Source organism: Hemitrygon akajei, chromosome 9 (assembly GCF_048418815.1).
Source record: "Hemitrygon akajei chromosome 9, sHemAka1.3, whole genome shotgun sequence".
Taxonomy (NCBI): domain Eukaryota; kingdom Metazoa; phylum Chordata; class Chondrichthyes; order Myliobatiformes; family Dasyatidae; genus Hemitrygon; species Hemitrygon akajei.
The window spans coordinates 152,210,467-152,235,377 of NC_133132.1; the positions used below are offsets into that span (position 1 = coordinate 152,210,467).

Below are 24,911 nucleotides of genomic sequence, written 5' to 3' on the forward strand. Positions count from 1 at the left end.
TGCAAGTAACAAGAGCTGTATAACTCATCTCATTCTACGTTAGGCCACGAGCTTATCAATCACCCCTGCTGTGGACACTTTCTGGAGGTCCAAGATCTGTATGCTCCACGACCGCTGGACTAAGTGTGTAAATGTAGGAGGGGACTATGTTGAAAAAGAAATGTGCTAGGTTTTCTAAAATTGACTCTACCTTAGGCCACGAGCTTATCAATCACCCCTCATATAGTGTTGTATTTTCTAGAATGGCTAGAGAGCAATGTGTTACATATTTGAGTTGAATTGGATTCTATATTGCATTGGAGTTTATCACTAAGCAGAGAGGAGTGTTGTGTAATTAATTTATCAGTAATGTTTGAGTAATAATTGTAACTATATTGTTTGATTAAACATTCTTGTTTGTTTAAATACTTCATTAATGGTTACATGTAAAAGCATGTGAATGGTATACATTATCACTCGACCGCGTGATAAATGCATGTGAATGGTATACATTATCACTCGACCGCGTGATAAATGCATGCCTTTTTTATAAAGTACACACGTTTATCTCCTGGGCTCACGTCTTTTTCTTGCAATTAGTTTAATGTTTTGCAGTTACAAAACATAGCAGACTGATCTGAAAGATTAGAGCTCATGAGATCGTAGGCAAGTTGGCAACTTGGATCCAAAATGAATTTGGTAATATGAGACAGAAGATGATGGTGGAGGGCTGCGTTTATGTTTGGTAGCTGGTAGTCAGTGGTTACCGCAGGGGTCGTTGCTGTTAGTTATGTACATTAACAACTCAGACGCAAATGCCACAGGCATGACTGGTAGATTTGCAGAGGACATGAAAGTTGCTGCTGTTGTTGATAGTGAGGCAGGCAGTTATAGGCCACAGAATGATGCTGATGAATTGGTAAGTTGGGCAGTGCAATGGCAGATGGAAGTTAATCCTGAAAAGTGTGGGCTGATGCATTTTGGAGGTTTAAATAATGTAGGAAATATACCATGAATTAGCCCTGGGGGTTACCTGTGATCAAAGAGACCTTCGGTGTACAAGTCAAAAGAGCCCTGAAGGTGGCAGCACAGACAGACAGGGTATTGAAACTTGATGCAAAATACCTGTCTTCATTGTCCAGGGCAAAGAATATCAGAGTAGTGAAATTTTTATGCAACTTTATAGAACAATAATGAGGTCACAACTGGAATCCTGTGCACACTATTTTGAATTAAATTGACTTTATTACTTACATCCTTCTCATACATGAGGAGTAAAAATCTTTACATTATGTCACCATCTAAATGTGCAATGTGCAATTTAAAGTAGCTTGTAATAAATAGTATGAACAACAGGACAGCTAATAAAACATAGAAATACAATTGTATCTACGTGAAATCATCAGTCTGATGTCCTGGTGGAAGAAGCTGTCCCGGAGCCTGTTGGTCCTGGCTTTTATGCTCTGGTACTGTTTCCTGGAGGATAGCAGCTGGAACAGTTTGTGGTTGGGGTGACTCGGGTCCCCAATGATCCTTCAGGCCTTTTTTACACACCTGTCTTTGTAAATGTCCTGAATAGTGGGAAGTTCACATCTACAGATGTGCTGGGTTGTTCGCACCACTCTCTGCAGTGACCTATGATTGATAGAAGTACAGTTCCCATACCAGGCAGTGTTGCAGCCAGTCAGGATACTGTCAATTGCGCCCTTGTAGAAGGACCTTGGGATTTGGGGACCCATACCAAACTTCTTCAAGTGTTTGAGGTCACCACACAGCTGGTATGTACAAACCACGTGAGATTCTCAGTGATGTGAATGCCGAGGAAACACAGAAACACAGAAAACCTACAGCACAATACAGGCCCTTCGGCCCACAAAGTTGTGCCAAACATGTCCCTACCTTAGAAATTACTATAGCACTCTATTTTTCTAAGCTCCATGTACCTATCCAAAAGTCTCTTAAAAGACCCTATCGTATCCACCTCCACCACCGTCGCTGGCAGCCCATTCCACGCACTCACTACTCTCTGAGTAAAAAACTTACCCCTGACATCTCCTCTGTACCTACTCCCCAGCAGCTTAAACCTGTGTCCTCTTGTGGCAACCATTTCAGCTCTGGGAAAACTTAAAGCTGTTCACCCTCTCAGCCCCAGAGCTGTGATGTCAATAGAGGTTATCCTGTCTCCATTCCACAACCAGCTCCTTTGTTTTTGTGACATTGAGGGAGAGGTTGTTTTCTTGACACCACTGTGTCAGGGTGATGACTTCTTCTCTGTAGGCTGCCTCGTTATTATTTGAGATTAGACCAATCAATGTACTATTGTCAGCAGACTTATCACCACAGTAATGGAAAAACATGACTGCACTGGAGAGGGTTCAGAGGAACTTGCCTGCAATGGATTGCTTCAGTTACAAAGAGAAACTGGGTAGGCTGGGTCTGTCTTCTTTGGCGTTGTGGAGGTTGATGGGGACCTGATACAAAGTTATGAAAGGCACACAGAGCGTAGATACTAAGAAACATGGCAAAGGTTTCTTAGACCTGAGGTCATAATTTGGAGGAATAAAAGGTTTAGAGGGGATCTGAGGAAGAACATTTTCACCCTGCAATACACTGCACGAGTCAGTGGTGAAGTGGGTATTCTGGTATCAGTTTTGGAAGCACCTGGGCAAACAATTGGATCTCCAAGGTACAGTAAGATACAGATAAGTGCTGGTAAATGAGTTTAATGCAGATAGGTATCTGATTGCCAGCAAAGAGAGGAGAATAGAGAGCATAGAGAGGCCTACAGAGGAGAAGACACAGTGGTGCCAAGAAAACAACCTCTCCCTCAATGTTGAAAAAACAAAGGAGTTAGCCCTGGATTACGGGGGGAGCAGAGACAGGTTAACTAGCCCCTATTGATGCCAAGGGGACTGTAGTTGAGAGGTTGAGTAGTTTCAATTTCCTTGGTATACAAATTACCAAGGATTTCACCTGGACTGTACATACAGTACCAGTAGTGTGGTGAAAAAAGCATAATACTGCCTCTTTCACCTCAGACAGCTGAAGAAGTTTGGTATGAGTCCCCAGATCCTCAGGACACTCCACAGGGAGACCATCGAGAGCCTCCTGACTGGCTGTGTCACTGCCTGGTATGGGAACTGTACTGCCCTCAATCACAGGGCCCTGCAGAGGGTGGTGCAGACAGCTCAGTGCAACTGTGGATGTGAACTTTCCTCTATTCAGGACAGTTACAAAGACAGGTGTGTAAAAAGGTAAAAAGGGATCATCGGGGGCTCCAGTCACCCCAAACACAAACAGTTTCAGCTGTTACCTTCTGGCAAACAGTACCATGGTACCACCAGGCTCTGGGACAGCTTCTTTCACCAGGCCATCAGATTTATCAATAACATTGATCTGATTGCAAATCCGACTGTACATTGTATCTGAGTGTACATACACATATACAAACCAATTATATACACAATCTTATTGTTTGGGCAGTATCCTCCCACATCTCCCTTTCTTATCGCTTGATCAGTGCAATGGAAACAACAACATAAAGATTTTTACTCCCTCATCTTGTGAGATGGATGTAAGAAATGAAATAAATCTTAAATTAGACATGGTAGGTCAAAGGACCTGTTTCGTAACTGTATGACTCCATGATTTCACTCTTGAGTTACATTGTCATCTCTTTCATGGTATTTTTGTTATCAAGACTCTCTCTGTTCTGGTACATGTTTTCATCTCAAATTTTTCAGTTCCTTTCCTGTTTCCTGTATTTCTATTTACCTTTCTCTCGATCTGTATTCTCAGTGTCTATAATTTTCCACTCTTGGGGTTTCTTTTAAATTACTGCTACTGTATTCCTTCTCAGCGAATCTTTGCTCATTTTAATTACAATGCATCAGGCAGGTTTATATTTGACAATGTCCTGATATTTGTATTTAAACATGCATGCATGGAAACCACAAAATTACTGAATATTTCATAGAATACTGACGGGAATCACTGATAATTTCACCAACACTAATCCCCCAAAATATGCCTCATAAATATATTCTCCCTGTGTGTAGTTCCACAGGATATTCACTTATAAACTTAAACCACACATGTTTACAAAGCCTTTGTGATCTTTGTCCTGACTCAGTTTGACAATTCTGCAATGCCATTACTGAAATAATGAGTGTGTGTTTACATTAAGTAAACAATAGCTAAAGAGTTTTTAGATTGAGATTACAATTATCAGTTGATGCCTTTAAAATTGGACACCGATGTATGAGATTTGATGTGTAAAGATGGTGACGAGTTGAGTCATCTGGAGGAAAATGTGCCAATGTGAAGGTAAAAGTAAGCATTTTATGAAAGAAAAGCTACCTCTGGCATGCATAAACTGAAACAACACACACTAGTGCCAAACTATTTTATAGACAATGAGAATCTGCAATGCAGTAGATTATGTTTTGTATTGCATGGTAACAGTAAAACCTAAATATCTTTATTTTCTGAATTACAACTCTATTAACTGTGTGAAATGTACCGTGTGATTCCATATTCAAAATGGTTGCAACAAATAATTCAAATTTGCATCGAGCTTCTGGCTCAGTGTGTTTAATTATTAACTGAAGAATTTCTGTAGAATATATCTTATAAAGTAATCCATGAACTCTAACTACATTTTATTTAATTAACATCAGTTTAAAATGCAGATGGTTTCCTGAGTTAGTAGGTAATTAGAGCTCTTCCTCTTTATGCAGTAAAACTTAACCATGTAGCATCTTCAAGTCAATCTAATCTTCTAATTACTTATCTTGGAAATGAATATTAAATGAAGAAAAAAGATTTTTATCTGTAGATTTTCCTTACAAGTTGTAAACAAGCTTCTGAAGAACCAGTTTATGATTGTCATACCCAACAGGCTGTGAAGATTCCACTTAGAAACACAAATTATTTAGGAACAAGCTGCCTGCGGAAGTGGTGGATGCAGGTTTGATTTCATCATTTAAGAGGTTCGGATAAGTACATGGATTGGAGGGCTTTGGTCCAGGTGCAGGCTGATGGGACTGGGCAGAATAATAGTTTGGTACTGAGTAGAAGGGCCAAAGGGCCTGTTTCTGAGCTGTTGTATTCTGTGACTCTAGGCTGTTTTGAACTTATTGAACGTGGGTGTTAGACTGGTGGAACCAAAATCCACTCATGCTTCAATGCCTTTCTTGGGATTCATGTGCTAAGTTTCCAATTTCTTCCATCCAGGTTGTGCTCTACTAATAATGATCTGTACTGGACAACTCCTTGTGCATTTTACATTTCAAAGCAACCTCATTTATCCCAGTCTGGATGATTTTTAAACATCATAAGACCTGCACTGGATGAACTGGATCTGCCGTTCATTTCTACTGTGGTTGGATTGAGTTGAAATCTTTCTGTGCATCAAGTGTACAGTGATAGAACGCTTAATGTTAGGCAGTAAAATGAAAAACCACTACATTCTGCACACTATCAGGAGTTAATTCAATGACGTAAGAATTACTGTACTGTACTGAGTGGTTAATTTCAACTCTGATTTTTAAATAAAAGTTCTTATTCTGAGTTTATCACCAGTCTATATTTGTATATGCTGGTTATGCATAAAATAATGTTTCTACATCTTGTCAGCTGCTTTTAATAATTTGAAAATTCACATCATATACTTCCAACATAATTTTTTGTGTGAGACAATATAATTAATAAAGCAGCACTATTTCACAACTGCAGTGCATTATAACGTATCAAATTTACAACAAATCAAAATTTAGCAGCTTTTTTGAAATTATCTTCATGACAATAAAGTCACAGAAGCAGGCAATTCATTTGTAAATTATTTCAGGAATTCTGAACTGCCTATTAAATTTTAAGTGAAGAGACAAAGAAATTAAGTGCAATGTTTCCTCTAGGTGTGTGTCAAGAACAAACTGTTGCTGATTCTTCCTCTTCTAGTTGTTCTGATCTTTTTAATATTACTGAGGAAATTGTGGTGAACTACATTTACCTGTCTGGACACGCCCCCCCTGCTGACTGCTCCTGTGGCTCCTCCCACAGACCCCTGTATAAAGGCGATTGGAGGCACTGCTCCTCCCTCAGTCTCCAGGATGTCGTGTGGGGATCTCTTGCTGCTGACTGCTCTCTTCCAGCAAATAAAAGCCTATATCTCGCCTCACGTCTCCGAGAGTTATTGATGGTGCTTCAGAAATGCTGACATTATTACATCTTTATTCACATTAAGACTGTAACACAGCATTGTCTTTCCCTGCATTTAAATAAACCAGAAAACTTTTAATATTTTTTGAGTTTGAACTGAACAGCACATATCTATATAAATTTTGCTTTACAAAGACCACATGAGATCATGAACCAAGGTGAATTTTGCTGAGTTTTTAAATGTGTTAGTCTTGCTCCAAGGCTACAAGATTGACAGAAATCTTATTGCAAATCAATTGTTTGGAAGTTATTTTTAAAAAATCAAACCACAATGGTCTCAAATTTCACAAATTCTGAGAAATTGTATCGGTGAACATGTTTACTTATACAGATGCCTACAGAAAATAACATTGTAATGAAATACAAATGTGAGTATAAAATAAATCTAACTCTGATTAAATACAGATTGGCTGGTTTATTTTTCTCAGTTATTTGAGAAATACTGTATGCTTCTTGCTTTCTATCCTTAAACTGATATTTATTAAGACAATGACTATTGCAAAAATAAGCCAGTTCTTTGTCCTCTGTCATACTGATGTGATAAAATTTACTTTTGTGTTTGGATTTGAGATTGATATATCAAGATAGTTTATTCCCAAAGCAAAATGTCAAACAACCACTGTACAAACACAATTGCCTCTTCGAAATGAAAACTTATCAGTTCAGCGAGATGGAGGTTTTAAGCTGAAAAATATACACATAAACGAACATAGTATATTCTCATTTCTGCAGTATATTCTCGCTTCCCAGCCTGAGACACATTTCATGCCACATGATGTAATACCTATACCTTTTCGGCAGATGCATATGTATGGATTGCTGCACAGTGTTTTAAGTCGGCATATTTATTGTTTCATATTAACATAGCATTTTGGCCCATAATTAAATACTTTTAACAGTACCATTTTTTTCAATTCTCTAAACCTCCTGTACTGAGAACACAATACTGAACATTGGGTGAGTGTTAGGGTTAAACGTTACACATTGTAATTGACTTGGGAGCACTTTCCATTGCCCCGCGGTTGTGAAGGATGCAAGGCAGAGATGACAGAGTTCAGAGCTCTCTCCCTCTGGTCTCAGCAATGCCATGGTAAAAGCACATGACTGATGGGTTCATCCATATGCTAACTACCTTTTGTTTCATTTCATGTCTGGAAGTTATATACCGTTCATACATTTATTTTTCTGAAGACCAGCACCTGAATTTAAGCTGGCCAGACTGCATAACAATAAACAAGAGAAAACCTCCAGATGCTGGAAAACCAAGCAACATGCTGAGTTCCTCCAGCATTTTGTGTGTGTTGCATAATAATAAAGGTACATTCTGCAGGATTGCTTGTGGAAGACTATTCCAATATAAGTCTATCCTCTGAGAATACGAAGAGAAAGGAAAAGTATGCAGTTTCAGACATTTACTGATGAGTAATTTGAGAAGTCTTTCTTTCAGCTAAAGCGTGTTGGTAGTACAGAAGCAATGTGAGCAATTATGATTCATCACATGCCATAACTCTTGGTCTGAGGGAATAATTACAATTTTGCTTTTATTCTGGTTCCTTCATCCCCTTCACTTAGGGGACAGAACCGGTGTCACTGTTCCTTCACAGGAGCTCATTCAGCCAGGATCTCCCTACCACCTAATGATGTAGCTGTTCAAAATCATCATGCAATATGCATATCAGAAAGCAGAGGTCCATGGAGCTTTTGTTTCTCAATGGAATGAATATTAATTGAGAGTTATGAAATATTTCTACAAATATTTACCATTGTTTATCTTTTGGATGATTTTTAAATATCATTTCCCAATTGACCATAGCCCAAGTTACTTTATCACCTATGTAATAGTTTTAAGTTTTCATTTTAAGTATGTTACACCTAACCTCAATGCAAAATATTGGGATTGTTTTTCCCTGCAATATTAAGAATCCTTTTTCATTATACATGACAAAATTCTAAAATTACTTATTTTCCTGAATAGTTCCTTTCATTTTCCCTGTCAGGAGGGACAGAGTCAGAAGAGACGGATGATGGGGGTGAGTAGATATACCACCAGACTAGACAAGCCTAGGCATCACCTCCGATGAAGATGGCAGAGTATGACATTGAAATATTGATTGAAAGTGATATCTGGCCCTGATTGGAAGCCTGAGGAGAGTTTATGCATCATATATGTGAGAAAAGCACCAGATCCTTCTTCATCCATACAAATCCTCCTTTCTGATCTTTTCAAAGAAAACCATTAATCACTTCTCCAAGGTGTTTATCTTTATTGTCAGAATTATTCTAAACCGACCTAAACCCCACCCTTTCCATTTTGTCTATTCCATCTAAATATCAAAAACAGCCAGATACTTGGTTTCAATTCATGGTCGTTCATTATGTGCTGTGTTGTATGACATAGATGATTCTGTGACCATGATTGTTCTTGGCAAATTCTTCTACAGAAGTGATTTGCGTTTGCCTTCTTCTGGGCAGTCTATTTAGAAGTCAGGTGATCCCAGTCATTATCTGTACTCTTAAGAGATAGCCTGTCTGATGTCAGGACTTGTGATATGCACCAGCTGCTCATATAACCATGCATCACCTGTTCTCTTGGCTTCATGTGACCCTGATCGGGGGTGGGGGGGGGGGGGGGGAGGTGGCTAAGCAGGTGCTACTCCTTGCCCAAGAGTGATCTACAGGCCAGCTAAGGGAAGGAATGCCTTATATCTCCTTTGGTAAAGACCTGTCTTCATCCTGCCACCCTAATAATGTCTCTATTACCTATTCAACACACACAAAATGCAGGAGGAACTCAGCAGGTCAGCTGGCTTCTATGGAAATAAATAACTAGTTGACGATTTGGGCTGAGACCCTTCTTCAGGGCTGGAAAGAAGGGGGAAGATACAAAAATAAAAGTGGGAGAGGGAAAGGAGGATAGCTAGAAGGTGATAGGGTAAAGGGAGGTGGGTGGGAAAGGTAAAGGGCGAGGAAGGAAAGAATCTAATAGGAGAGGAGAGTGGACCCCGGGAGAAAGGGAAGGAGGAGGGGTTCGAGGAGAAGGCGATTGGCAGGTGAGAAGAGCAAAGAGGCCAGAGTGGGGAATAGAAGAAGAGGGAGGGTGAGGGATTTTTTTTTTTAACCGGAAGGAGAAATCGATGTTCATGCCATCAGTTTGGAGGCTACCCATGTGGAATGTAAGGTGTTGCACCTCCACCCTGAGGATGCGTCATCGTGGCACATGAGGAAACCATGGACCGATATGTCAGAACGAGAACAGGAATAGAAATTTAAATGGTTGGCCACTGGGAAATCCTGCTTTGGGCGAATGACGAAGCGATCCCCCAAAAACTGAAGCTTGCTCAAAGCTTCAAAGCTTAAAGCAGCTGGGCAACTCATACTGCTGAAGTGAGAGGTTAAAGATAGCACTGGTCAAGTATGTTGGCACCCTTGTGCTGCAGGAAGTTCAGACGAGCCTGACTGAAGTCCCTGACAATGATTTGAAGGGCACCGGGGTTGACCGAACACTCCAGCCAGTTGATTGGCACAAATCTTCAGTGCTGATCACCTGCCACCTTCTCCCCCCTCCCCCCTAACTTCTTGCTTTAACTTCACAACTTTGTTTCCAGTTCTGATGAAGGGTCTTTGCCCGAAACATCGACTCTTTACTCTTTTCCATGGATGCTGCCGGACCTGCTGAGTCCCTCCAGCATTTTGTCTGTGTCGCACTCATTTTCAGTCCTCAGTCATGTTCCCTGAGTGGACCAGTTGCTTTCTGTGGGTTCACTCTCATGTCAGCCGCAGAGACTGAACTCACAGGGCCGTCGAGGGCCGTGGGAATTCATGAAATGCCTCCATGTTTTGTCGGTCAAAGCGAACTTAAATGACATTGAGCTCATCTGAGAATGAAACCTTGTTGTCACATATGTGGCTTTACTTTGTAGGAGGTGATAGCATTCAAGCCCAGTCATAGCTGTCGAGCATCCTTCTGTGATACCAGTTTGGTCAGGAATTGCACTTCGCATGTGAGGTGACTTTCCGGAGGTCATGCCTGGATGACTTGCACCTTACTTGGTCACCAGACCTGAAAGCCACTGATCTGACCCTCAACAAACTGTGGATCTCTTAGTTACTCCAGGGCTTCTGGTTGGGGAAAACTCAGAATGATTTTGTGGGGACACACTCATCCACACACAACTGACTTTATAAAGTCCATGACAACTGTGACGTATTTGTTCAGATCCTCTGATGAGTTCTGGAACGTAGCCCTGTCCACTGACACAAAGAAGTCCTGTATCTATTCCTCTGCCTGCCGTGACAAATTCTTTGTTGTCCTTACTTCTGGAGCCTTGTTCTTTAGCTTCTGCCTGCATACAGGTAGGAGGACAGCAGATGGCCAGATTTCCTGAAATGTGGTCTAGGCTTGGAAGGTAGGCATTTTAATCATATTATGACAGTGGTTGAGTGTGTTGGGACCGCTTATGCTGCAGGTGACATGTTGATGATAATTAGGCAGAGATTTCTTTAAACAAACCTGACTGAAGTCCCTTGCAATTATTTAAAAGAAGTTGAGGTCGGCTGTTCCTTGTTTGCTTACAGATAAACTGCTAATCTAATTTTTGCTTCTTTCACAGGCTGATATCGTTACCCAGATAACTAATTTGATCATAGGTTTCATCTCTTTAAATTTAATACATTGTCCACCCAGGAAGCCTCTAGTTCAAACAAGTTGCTTTCTTCTTCACAGCTGCTTCTCCAACTACAGCTATTTAATTCTTCGTAATCCCAAAGCTAGAAAGTAATGCTGTTCTTTCTTATCCCTTGAACCAATACTGGGCTCCAATAAATTAGAATCTTTGCCTCTTACACCATTAGATATAGGAGAAGAATTAGGCCACTCAGCCCATTAAATCTGCTCTTTCATTACATCATGGCTGAATTATTATCCCTCTCAACCTCATTCTCCTGCCTTCTCCCCATAAGCTCTGATGCCTTTACTAATCAAGAACCTATCAACCTTCACTTTAAATAACTTCAAAGTTCAAAGTAAATTTATTATCAAAGTACATATATGTCACCATCTACAACCCTGAGATTCATTTTCTTGTGGGCATTCACAGTAAATACAGAAAAATCAGTATAATATTAATGAAATACCACACACAACAAACCAATGATTTGACCTCCAAAGCCAATTCTTTTCTTTGTCAACTCTTACACCACCAGAAAGAACTGATTAGAATGGTTAGAGAATTGTGGAATTTTAGATACGAATTAAGAGTAAAGAGCTGGAGTATTCCTAGTTGCAAATTGAAAAAAAAGTTGAGATGACATTTGATAGGGATGACATTGATTTACGAACTGTAAATAGAGGGAAAATGTTCCCACTAGAAAATAGTTGAAAGAGCAATGGACAAGGATTCAAAGTGATGGGAAGAACTCATGATAAGGTGTGAAGAAAAACCTTTTTTTCATAGAGAGTGATTACAGTCTGGAACTCTAACTGGAAGCGTGATGGATACAGTCAATTTCTGTAGGAAGGAATTAGATTGACACCTGAAGGAAAACGATGTGTAGTGGTATGGAATTAGTGGATTTTTCTCCACGACTTGGTATGTCAAATGGCATCCTTCTGTGCCAGAATACTTTGTCATTTAAGGTAAAATTGGATAGGTATATGGACAGGAAAGGAGTGGAGGGTTATGGGCTGAGTGTGGGTAGGTGGGACTAGGTGAGATTAAGAGTTCGGCACGGACTAGGAGGGCCGGAATGGCCTGTTTCCGTGCTGTGATTGTTATATGGTTATATGTTATATATAATACTTCTAAGATTCAAACTGTAGTGATGCAGAATCTGCAAGCTGATTTATTTATTTATATCAGTAAGCATGTTTTTACATTATCACATTTTCAGCTAAATTGGACACCTCTTCAACATTTTGACTAAGTTCTTCAGCATTTCCTCTCCCATTCTCTATCACACTCCACAGATGTTAAATGTTGGAGAACTTAATCAGTTTCCAATTCCCTAATTTCATGAGATTCGCATTTAGATTAGATATAATCTCCTTCATATTACGAGGGGTGATTGATAAAGTTCATGGTCTAGGGTAGAAGGAGTCAATTTTAGAAAACCTAGCACATTTATTTTTCAACATAGTTCCCTCCTACATTTACACACTTAGTCCGGTGGTCGTGGAGCATATGGATCTTGGACCTCCAGAAAGTGTCCACAGTCGGGGTGATTGATAAGTTTGTGGCCTAAGGTAGAAGGAGATGAGGTATACAGCTCTCGTTACACGCACATGCAGGTCAACTCTTTGAGTGATTATGCAGAAAGTTTGAAGTTAATAACTCATCTCCTTCTACCTTAGGCCACAAACTTATCAATCGCCCCTGATGGTATTAACTTCAAACTTTCTGCATTTTCACTCAGAGTTGAACTGCATGTGCATGTAACGAGAGCTGTTCATAGGTTTGCAATGTGCTGTCTAAGGAGTCTTTCCAATACAACTGCAGAAGGGGCAACAACTTTCCATTTATTTTTCCCCATATGACCAGACTAAGACATAAAATGTCCATCCAAGTGAAGCATTATTTCTCTTGCACTACACACAAAATGCCACAGAAACTCAACCAATCAGACAGCATCAATGAATGGAAAAAAACAGTCAACATTTTGAGCCAAGACCCTTCATCAGGACTTGAAGGGAAGGGGGCAGAGCCAGAATAAGATGGGCGGAGTGGGAGGAGTACAAGCTGGTGATGGATGAAATCAGGGGAGGAGTGGTGTGTGGGGTGAAGTAAGAACAGACAAGTTAGGGAAATGTTTAAGAACAGACAAGTTAGGGATATGTTTATTTGGAGTGAGGGGAACTATGAGGATATTAGGCAGGAACATTTAGCATGAATTGGAAATAGATGTTCTCAGGGAAACGTACGGAAGAAATGTGGCAAATGTTCAGGGGATATTTCTGTGAATTTCTGAGTAGGTACGTTCCAATGTGACATGGAAAGGATGGTAGGGTACAAGATCCATGGTGCACAAAGGCTGTTGTAAATCTAGTCAAGAAGAAAAGAAGAGTGCACAAAAGGTTCAAAAAACTAGTTAATGATAGGAATCTAGAAGATTATAATGCTAGCAGAAAGGAGCTTAAGAATTAAATTAGGAGAGCCAGAAGGGGCCATGAGAAGGCTTTGGTAGACAGGATTAAGGAAACCCCAAGGCATTCTACAAGTATGTGAAGAGCAAGAGGATAAGATGTCAGAGAACAGGACCAATCAAGTGTGACAATGGAAAAGTGTATATGGAACTGGAGGAAATAGTGGAAGTACTTAATGAATACTTTGCTTCAGTATTCACTACGGAAAAGGATCTTTGCGATTGTAGGGATGACTTGCAGTGGACTGAAAAGCTTGAGAATGTAGATATTAAGAAAGAGGATGTGCTGGAGCTTTTGGAAAGCATCAAGTTGAATAAGTCACTGGGACTGGTTGGGATGTACCCTAGGCTACTGTGGGAAGTGAGGGAGGAGATCGCTGAGCCTCTGGCAATGGTCTTTGCATCATCAGTGAGGATGAGAGAGGTTCCAGAGGATTGGAGGGTTGAGGATGTTGTTCCCTTATTCCAGAAAGGGAGTAGAGAGCCCAGGAAATCCCTAGCTGGTAAGTGGTTGGTAAGTTGATGGAGAAGATCCTGAGAGACAGGATTTATGAACATTTGGAGAGGCATAATATGATTAGGAATAGTCAGCATGGCCTTGTCAAAGGCAGGTCATGCCTTACAAGCCTGATTGAATTTTTTGAGGATGTGACTAAGCACATTGATGAAGGTAGAGCCGTAGATGTAGTGAATATAGATTTTAGCAAGGTATTTGATAAGGTGCCCCTTGCATGGCTTATTGAGAAAGTAAGGAGGCATGGGATCCAGGGGGACATTGCTTTGTGGATCCAGAACTGGCTTGCCCACAGAAGGCAAAGAGTTGTTGTAGACAGGTCACATTCTGCATGGAGGCCAGTGACCAGTGGTGTGCCTCAGGGATCTGTTCTGGGACCCCTACTCTTTGTGATTTTTATAAGTGACTTGGATGAGGAAGTGGAGGGATGGGTTAGTAAATTTGCTGATGACACAAAGGTTGGAGGTGTTGTGGATAGTGTGGAGGGCTGTCAGAGGTTACAACAGGACATTGATAGGATGTAAAACTGGGCTGAGAAGTGGCAGATGAGGTTCAACCTGGATAAGCGTGAGGTGGTTCATTTTGGTAGGTCAAATATGATGGCAGAATATAGTATGAATGGTAAGACTCTTGGCAGTGTGGAGGATCAGAGGGATCTTGGGGTCTGAGTCTATAGGACACTCAAAGCTGCTGCGCAGGTTGACCCTGTAGTTATGAAGGCATATGGTGCATTGGCCTTCATCAATTGTGGGATTGAGTTTAAGAGCTGAGAGGTAATGTTGCAGCTATATAGGACCCTGGTCAGACCTCACTTGGAGTATTGTGCTCATTTCTGGTCGCCTCACTATAGGAAGGACATGAAAACCATAGAAAGGGTGCAGAGGAGATTTACAAGGATGTTGCCTGGATTGTGGAGCATGCCTTAGGTTAAGTGAACCCAGCCTTTTCTCTTTGGAGCGACGGAGAATGAGAGGTGACTTGATAGATGTGTATAAGATAATGAGAGGCATTGATCGTGTGGATAGACCAGTGGCTTTTCCCCAGGGCTGAAACTGTTAGCACGAGAGGGCATAGTTTTAAGATGCTTGGAAGTAGGTACAGAGGAGATGTCGGGGTAAGTTTTTTACGCAGAGAGTGGTGAACGCGTGGAATTGGCTGCTGGCGGCGGTGGTGGAGGCGGAAATGATAGTGTCTTTAAAGAGACTCCTGGATGACTACATGGAGCTTAGAAGAATGGAGGGCTATGGGTAAAGCCTGGGTAGTTCTAAGGTAGGAACGTGTTCGGCACAGCTTTGTGGCCTGCAGGGCCTGTATTGTGCTGTATGTTTTCTATGTTTCTAAGCTGGAAGGGGATAGGTGAATGAGTTAAAGGACTGAGGAAAAGGGAACCTAATAGGAGAGGATAGTGGACCATGGAAGAAAGTGAAGAAGGAAGGGAACCGGAGAGAGATAATGGGCAGATGAGAACACAAAGAGTGAGAGGGGAGCCACAGCGGAGAATGAGAGGGGAGTGATTGGGAGGTTAGAACATGGCTGGGTGAGTACTATATAGTCAGAGAGCAGCAGAGATCATTGAGGGGGAGCAGTGAGAGAGGGTCTCACTGGACTCCTGTTGAAGAGAAGATTTAAACTCAATAGACAATAGGTGCAGGAGTAGGCCATTTGGCCCTTTGAGCCAACACCACCATTCAATGTGATCATGGCTGATCATCCACAATCAGTAACCCCGTTCCTACCTTCTCCCCATATCCCTTGACTCCACTATCTTTAAGAGCTCTATCTAACTCTTTCTTGAAAGTATCCAGAGAATTGGCCTCCACTGCCTTCTGAGGCAGAGTATTCCATAGATCCACAACTCTCTGGGTGAAAAAGTTTTTCCTCAACTCTGTTCTAAATGGCCTACCCCTTATTCTTAAACTGTGGCCTCTGATTCTGGACTCCCCCAACAACGGGAGCATGTTTCCTGCCTCTAGCGTGTCCAATCCCTTAATAACCTTACATGTTTCAATCAGATCCCCTCTCATCCTTCTAAATTCCAGTGTATACAAGCCCAGTCACTCCAATCTTTCAACATATGACAGTCCCGCCATCCCTGGAATTAACCTCATGAACCTACGCTGCACTCCCTCAATAGCAAGAATGTCCTTCCTCAAATTTGGAGACCAAAACTGCACACAATATTCCAGGCGTGGTCTCACCAGGGCCCTGTACAACTGCAGAAGGACCTCTTTGCTCCTATCCTTAAGTCCCCTTGGTATGAAGGCCAATATGCCTGCTGTACCTGCATGCTTACTTTCAGTGACTGATGAACAAGGACACCTAGATCTCGTTGTACTTCCCCTTTCCCTAACTTGACACCATTCAGATAGTAATCTGTCTTCCTATTCTTGCCAACAAAGTGGATAACCTCACATTTTTCCACATTAAACTGCATCTAGATAGATAGATAGATAGATACTTTATTCATCCCCATGGGGAAATTCAACATTTTTTCCAATGTCCCATACACTTGTTGTAGCATAAACTCATTACATACAATACTATGATATGCATCTAAATCACTAACTCAAAAAGCATTAATAATAGCTTTAAAAAAAAAAGTTCTTAAGTCCTGGCAGTTGAATTGTAAAGCCTAATGGCATTGGGGAGTATTGACCTCTTCATCCTGTCTGAGGAGCATTGCATCGACAGTAACCTGTCGCTGAAACTGCTTCTCTGTCTCTGGATGGTGCTATGTAGAGGATGTTCAGGGTTTTCCATAATTGACCGTAGCCTACTCAGCGCCCTTCGCTCAGCTACCGATGTTAAACTCTCCAGTACTTTGCCCACGACAGAGCCCGCCTTCCTTATCAGCTTATTAAGACGTGAGGCGTCCTTCTTCTTAATGCTTCCTCCCCAACACGCCACCACAAAGAAGAGGGCGCTCTCAACAACTGACCTATAGAACATCTTCAGCATCTCACTGCAGACATTGAATGACGCCAACCTTCTAAGGAAGTACAGTCGACTCTGTGCCTTCCTGCACAAGGCATCTGTGTTGGCAGTGCAGTCTAGCTTCTCGTCCAACTGTACTCCCAGATACTTGTGGTCTTAACCTGCTCCACACATTCTCCATTAATGATCACTGGCTCCATATGAGGCCTAGATCTCCTAAAGTCCACCACCATCTCCTTGGTCTTGGTGACATTGAGACGTAGGTAGTTTGAGTTGCACCATATCACAAAGTCCTGTATCAGTTTCCTATACTCCTCCTCCTGTCCATTCCTGACACACCCCACTATGGCCGTGTCATCAGCGAACTTCTGCACATGGCAGGACTCCATGCATCTGCCCACTCACCCAACCTGTCCAAGTCACCCGGCATTCTCTTAACATCCTCCTCATATTTCACACTGCCACCCAGCTTTGTGTCATCTGCAAATTTGCTAATGTTACTTTTAATCCCTTCATCTAAATCATTAATATATATTGGAAATAGCTGCGGCCCCAGCACCAAGCCTTGCGGTACCCCACTAGTCACTGCCTGCCATACTGTAAAGGAACCGTTAATCCCTACTCTTTGTTTGCTGTCTGCCAACCAGTTTTCAATCCATGTTAGTACCTTACCCCCAATACTATGTGCTCTAATTTTGCCCACTAATCTCTTATGTAGGATTATCAAAGGCTTTCTGAAACTCCAGGTACACTACATCCACTGGCTCTCACTTGTCCATTTTCATAGTTACATCCTCAAAAATTTCCAGAAGATTAGTCAAGCATGATTTCTCCTTCGTAAATCCATGCTGACTCAGACCGATCCTGTTACTGCTATCGAAATGTGCTGTTATTTCCTCTTTTATAATTGACTCTAGCATCTTCCCCACCACTGATGTCAGGCTTACTGGTCTATAATTCCCCGTTTTCTCTCTCCCTCCTTTCTTAAAAAGTGGGATAACATTAGCTATTCTCCAATCCTCAGGAACTGATCCTGAATCTATAGAACATTGGAAAATGATTACCAATGCGTCCATGATTTCTAGAGCCACCTCCTTAAGTACCCATCAGTTCGTACCTCATCTTTTCTCCCCGTATTGCCTTTTTAGTAATCTTCTGTTGCTCTTTAAAAGTTTCCCAATAAAATGTTATACTTCTCTTTTATTTTTATACTGTCCTTGACACGGTCGCCCCCTACTCCCCTTAGAATCTTTCTTCCTCTTTGGAATGAACTGATCCTGCACTTTCTGTATTATTCCCAGAAATACCTGCCATTGTTGTTCCACTGCCATCCCTGCTAGGGTATCCTTCCCGTCAACTTTGGCTAGTTCCTCCCTCATGTCTCCATAGTCCCCTTTGTTCAACTGTAATACTAACACTTCTGATTTTCCCTTCTCCCTCTCAAATTGTCGATTAAAACTTATCATATTATGGTCACTACCTCCTAATGGCTCCTTTACCTCGAGTTCCCTTATCAAATCCGGTTCATTACACAACACTAGATCCAGAATTGCCTTCTCCCCAGTAGGCTCCAGTACAAGTTGCTCTAAGAATCCATCTCGGATGTACTCCACAAACTCCCTTAATTGGGGTCCAGTACCAACCTGATATTCCCAGTCTACCTGCATGTTGAAATCCCCCATTGCAACCGTAACTCCCTCAGGTTAGACGTACCTCAAAAAGACTTTGTAGTTTAGCAACAAGTTGTAAATATGAGATTCTGCGGTGCTGAATATCTTGAGCAATACTGTACTCACAAATGCTGAACTCAGCAAGACACACAACTTATACTGAGAGGAATAAACAGTCAACATTCCTCCAATCTAGAGTTCATCTTTCAGTGTTCAAAGCGTGGTTTTCTTCCCATAGGAAAAACCAAATACTAAATGTTTGCAGGAGAAATACTGCAGATGCCGGAGATTCAAGCAACACATGCAAAATTTTGGGGGAACTCAGCAGGCCAGGCAGCATCCATGGAAAAGAGTAATCAGTTGACATTTCGGGCCGAGACCCTTCATGAATTTCCACCAGCATTTTGTGTGCATCACTACAGTACAAAATTGTTTGACCTCTTTACAGATCACCTGCATTTCATCCATCAGGGGTGACACAGAGCTTGTATTTTACTCTACATTTGCCTTTAGATCACAGATTTTATGCATTTTTACACTTTCTAAATGCCCTCATTAATACATAGACAAGATATTTCCTATAAATCATATATGTCAAACTCAAGGCCCGCGGGCCAAATCCGGCCCGCGGTGGAATTATCTTTGGCCCGCGAGATAATATCTAATTACTATTAAAGCTGGCCCCAGTAATCGAAGCGCCTATGGCGTATGATATGGCTAATGCTGAGTTTATTCAGGTACCGGGTTTTCAGGGTTTTTAGTGTTTATTCGGCAGTCTTGCTCGGCAGTCTTCTTCATAAGAAACGGAATTTGTAAAGTGAAACACTTCGTAGTTATAGCAGAGACTGAGACACATGAGAGCAGGCTGAAAAAACGGAGGCAACGAAAGCTGCGTTCACACGCGTCCGACTGATCCGGCCCGCATGAAGCTGCATTTTGCTCAATCCGGCCCGTGACCTAAAATGAGTTTGACACCCCTGCTCTAAATTATCCCAATTTCACTCTGATCTGCTCCAATCTCCCTACATCTTAAACCTAATGTTTGTCAGTTCTGACCAAGGGTCCTTAACCTAAAATATTACCTCATTTTCCTTTTTCACAGATGCGGGTTGAGCCACTGACTGTTTCCAGCATTTTTCTGGTTTTATTTAATCTTTCCGGCCTCAGCCTTTTTTCCCCCCCTTAAAAAAATAATTTATTAATTGAAACTATTAAAAGCACAAAAGAAAATTCAATCAGTTCAAAAATCCAGTACGGACCTCAGACTAACATGAGGCAATCTTACAGACCTGCTCGGCATAATCCTCACTGCAAAACACATAAAAATACTGGACGAACTCAGCAGACCAGGCAGCATCAATGAAAAAAAGCGGTCCTGCCAAAGGGTCTCGGCCCGAAACATCGACCGTACTTCTTTCCATAGATGTTGCCTGGCCTGCTGAGTGTTGCTTGGATTTATAGCATCTGCAGATTCTCTCTTGTTTGTGATAATCCTCACTGGTTTGATTTGACACAAATGGCACAATGTACAGCGTATGTGACAAATAAAGCTAATCTAAGTTAATAAGTTTATTTTAAAATCAGACAACCTAATTATCGGTAATATATTGAAATCTGCAACAGAGATTAAAAAAAATCCAAGAACAAAAAAAGCTTAGACGCTGGATATTAGACACAGAACGTTGAAAACATTCAGCAGATCAGATTTCATTGTGGGGGGGAAGAGAGAAACAAGGGTAAGGATCCACAACTCCACACTGGAACTTGGAAAAACGAGAAAACAGGCAGAAAAGGGGAAGAGGTGGAGAGAGCAAATGTGATAGGATGGGGACTAAGTTATGCAGATGATAATAAAATTAGCTGTGAAAAGGAGATAAATGTTTGTTAATTGCAACCGCTGTCTGGAAGCGTGAATTTAACAGCAAACGTGTTGGTTAATGATAAATGCTTCTTTTGCAGAAAACAATAAAAGAGATTTTGATTGCATAAAGTGTTTGTAATTTTAAAACAGTTGCATTACAAACGGGATTTCATTGTGAGAATAGGAAAACAATTAAAAAAAATGCCCAATCTGGGAGCTTTACAATATTTCCTGACGGTAGCAGTTTACCGACAGAAGAGAGGGTCTGGTGGTGGTGGTGGTGGTGGTGGTGCAAACACGTGGGTGAAGTGCAGGAGTTCTCTCTCTATGGGCGATGTTATCAGATTGCGTGCGTCGGGAATAAATCTCTTCTGCAATTTCCAGCAAAATCGACTATTTATCACACTGGGAAAAGGCGGGTCCTAATTTGAGTGTAAAAACAAAACCAAGCGACCAACACTTAAAAACATGCAGTTCTGTGGATTTACCAGAGAGAGAGAGAGAGAGAGAGGGCCTTCCTCTGACTAACATCTGTAGTTACTGTTATCCTTTAATTGCATTTGTTCAATTAGTGTACAGTGTCAGCTTTTATTTTTAGACGGGATTTCCAGTGGGATTACAGTTCGTGTGTTCCGCTAACAGGAAAATAAACAGGGAATTCGGAATGTGATGATATTCTGATCCCCTGAAAGGTGGGAGGGAAATCTCAATAATGGTCAAGATGGTTACGAAATTGGTACACTATCTCCACCTGAGGTAAGATTTTTGTTTTAAGAGCGTTTGAAGTTTTTTTTTCTCCCGTAATTCCTTTTCTTTGACACAGAATCAGTTTGTATCTTTTGAGGCCGCTGTAATCCTTCAGAGGCAGTCGGCGGCGGATCTTTCCTGGGACGGGATGTTTCAGATGGTGTTATCATGCTCTGTACTTTAGTTTATTGGGGGGGTTTTTTCCACCAATTTGGTAGGTGCAGACATGCAGTCATTGTTTTTCCGTTGACTGAAGCATTATACTCGGCATAATGACCTGTGGAATTGTGGATAACTATTTGGTTGTGTAATGATGAAAAGTGATGTTGCAAGTACTTGCTGAGCTGTTGCTGACATTGGCTGTATAGTGCAGTATTATGTCTACTCCAGTTCTCGCGTTCTATAATTTAATGCGGTTCTGTTTATCTTCTTACGACCTTCGAAGTTTATGACGTGCATGGTTTCTCTCCATAGTGAGGGAATACAATTAAAAACATTCCTGTTCAGAGAGGAGTCGCCCGTAAAGTATTAACCGAATGTTTATTGTAGAAAATCCAGTTTCAAAATTTAGATTGATTAATATACTATTCCAGACAGATAATTATAACTGTTAAGCCTGCTGTTTGTATCCTGCACCTATCTTGTAAGCTAACGTAACCTTCGCGAATGATCCCGGGAATGAAAGGGTTACTGTACTAAGAGCCTTTGATGGTTTCGGCCTGTACTCGCTGGAGTTTAGAAGAGTGAGGGTTGGGTTGGGGTAATCTCGTTGAAAAGCCTAGATAGAGGTGGATGTGGAGAGGATGTCTCTTGCACCAGCGGCCACGGCCCCAGGATAGAAAGACAGCCCTTCAGAGCAGAGATGAGGAATTTCTTTAAAGAAAAGGCGATGAATCTAAGGATCTCGGCCCGAAACGTCGATTGTACTTTTTTTCCCATTTGCTGAGTTCCGTGGAATTCAATGCCGTGCAGGCTAATACATTGAGTAGATTTAAAGCGTTGGTTGATAGGTTCCTGATTAGTCAGAGCTTTAAAGGCTACAGGAAAAAGGCAGAAGAATGGGGTTGGTTAAGAGGGAAAATAAATCAGTCATAATGGAATGGTGCAGCAGATTTGATGGGCCGAGTGGCCGAATTCTGCTCCTATGTCTTATGATCTGAAACATCTGGACTGATTACCAAGAGAAGCGTGGATATTGGGGACTGACCATTGCCTGACATGACCTTGTGTATTCTTGTTCCACTCCCTTCAGTAAAATAGGATCAGTTCAAAGTAAATTTTATTTAAGTTCAAAGTACATATATTTCACTGAATAAAACCCTGAGATTCATTTTCTTGCTGACAATCACAATAATTCCAAGAAACAATAGAATCACTCAACAGGACAGACAACAACCAATGTGCAAAAAAAAAACCCACAAACTGCAAATACAAGAAGAAAGAGAGGAAAACAGAAATAACAAATAGATAATAAATATAAAAAAAATGAGGTGAAGAGTTATTGAAAGTGAGTCTATAGGTTGTGGGAGTAGGTCCATGAAGGGATGAGTGTGAAGATATTATCTCTGCTTCCAAGCGCCTGATGGTTGAAGGGTAATAACTGTACCTGCATCTAACTGTTCTGGCTCCTGAGACTCCTGTACTACCTTCCTGATGGCAGCAGCAAGAAAAGAGCATGGCCCGAATGGTGGGCGTCCTTGATGATGGATGCTGCTTTCCTGTGATAGCACGCCTTGTAGATGTCCTTAATGGTGGGGTGGGCTTTACCTGTGATGGACTGGGCCGTATCCACTACTTTTTGTGGGGTTTGCTGTTCAAGGGCATTGATATTTCTATACCAGGTCACCTTGCAACCAGTATACTGTTCACCATACATCTATTGAAGTTTGTCAAAACTTTAGATAATATGTTGAATCTTCTCAAACTTGTAAGGAAGTAGAGGTGCTGTTGTGCTTTCTTCGTAATGGGCACTTGTGTGCTGGTCCCAATACAGATCCTCTGAAGTTATAACACTGAAGAATTTGAAGTTGATGACAAACATAGTTCCCCGGAAAATTTACTTTCAGGATCTTATTCAAATAAACTTTGAATACAGGTGAGATTTTAACCAATGTTTCATATACAATATACCTCAGTCTTTATAGTTGAAGAGCAGGTCCATATCATTTGTTCAGCAACATAGGATGAAAATCTGGAATGATTACCTGATACTTTATTTTTAAAGTCAGAGTAAGTATACATTTGTTTGTTTGTTATGTGCCGTGTCATATGATATGGGCAATCATGATCTTTCCATGACCATGATTGTCCTTGGCAAATTTTTCTACAAAAGTGGTTTGCCATTGCCTTCTTCTGGGCAGTGTCTTTAAAACACAGGTGACCCCAGCCATTATCAATGCTCTTCAAAGATGGCCTTGTATCAGTGGTTACATAACCAGGTCTTGTGAAATGTACCAACTGTTCATATGACCATCTACCACCTGCTCCCATGGCTTTGTGTGACCCTGATTGGGGGGGGGGGGTGGAGAGGGTGGGGGGTGCTAAGCTGGTGCTACATCTTACCTAAGGGTGACCAGTGCAGAAGGAAGGAATGCTTTACACCTCCTTTGGTAGGGACATATCTCCACGCCACCACATTATCTATTCTTTAATGGATATTGTTTTTAATTGCTTCTGTAATGAATTGAACTGTTGTGCAGCAAAGTGATCTCTGAAATTGTGAATTACCAATGACATCTGGTTGGGACTAGTGTTAGGAATGAGAGAGTAACAACAGGAGATAGCAAAATGTTGTGAGCTGTTGCTGATGTTTGGTAAAATTTAATGCAGAATTCTGTTATAGTCCAGTGTACTTGTTTTGTAATTTGGTATAGCCAATGTTTGCTTTCTTGTGATCTTTAAAGTTTACAAAATAGATGAGTTCTGCCGATGGTAACACTCTAATTGGAAATCATCTGTCAATTGATAATTCAGCAGAATATAAATTGGCACAAATTTTCTGCAATTATATTTTTAATAATAGAAGTTAATTAACTTCCCATCCACCCAACCCACACTCATTTTCACAGAGAACTGTGTTGATGAATGCTGTTTTTCCAGTACCCTTAGAAATATATCGTACTTCTTTCCAAATTGTGCCTGAGATAAACTATATGAAGAGCAGATTGTTATTTCTAAGTTGCAACTCATCCTACATCAATTGCCGACCCTTCATGGTCACTGCGGAAAATCCAAAATGAATGCCTCAAGCAAAAGGAAGCACACTGTCACTTTCTCAAGGTTTAAATTTCAGGGTACATTTTTTATCAACACCTGTGCACCATAAACAACCTTGAGATTCATTTTCTGGTGCAGGCAGCCCCAAACAAAGAAATAAAATAGAATCCGCGGAACCCCCCCCCCTCCCCCATGCAACAAACGCTGTCAAAAATCCCAAAGTGCGAAAAAAGAACAAATTGTGCAAACTATTAAAAAAAAGTAAACCAATAATACACAGCATGAACAGCAGAGTCCCTGAAAGTTAGTTCGCAGCCATAGCCCACTTGGAAAGAGGAATTGGTGACCCTTACTGCTGCTGTCTACATTAAGTATCTTTATGGAAATGAGGTCAAAGCAGAGCTTATTGTCATTATAATAGATTGTGACTTAATACAGGCAAAATTGGTCTTGAGTGGTTGCATAAAATGTGTAATAGAAAATTGGTGATCCTCTTTGCATCTCACAATTATTATTTTGACATCAGTCTTGAAGGAAATTGGGCAGAATATAAAACAGACTACAGCTTTGCTGTGTTCTCCTTTGCTCTAATGCCTTAGAATAATTTCATTGTGTTTTTATTGAATTTTTGCTG

General features: G+C 41.1%; 2 protein-coding genes across 4 annotated transcripts in view; both read left to right on the forward strand.

Annotated features, from left to right (window-relative positions):
• tmem244 (transmembrane protein 244) overlaps window positions 1-6,504 on the forward strand; it is a 95,564-nt gene extending 89,060 nt beyond the window's left edge. For all 3 annotated transcript variants that reach the window (XM_073057315.1, XM_073057314.1, XM_073057317.1), the window contains one exon: window positions 5,215-6,504. In XM_073057315.1, coding sequence (XP_072913416.1) covers window positions 5,215-5,309 — 95 coding nt within the window. In that variant the 3' untranslated portion in view covers window positions 5,310-6,504. The remainder of the gene's footprint in view (window positions 1-5,214) is intronic.
• Window positions 6,505-20,937: 14,433 nt separating this feature from the next.
• The window catches only part of arhgap18 (Rho GTPase activating protein 18), a 123,255-nt gene continuing 119,281 nt past the window's right edge, over window positions 20,938-24,911 (forward strand). The window contains exon 1 of the mRNA XM_073057309.1: window positions 20,938-21,070. Coding sequence (XP_072913410.1) covers window positions 21,027-21,070 — 44 coding nt within the window. The 5' untranslated portion in view covers window positions 20,938-21,026. The remainder of the gene's footprint in view (window positions 21,071-24,911) is intronic.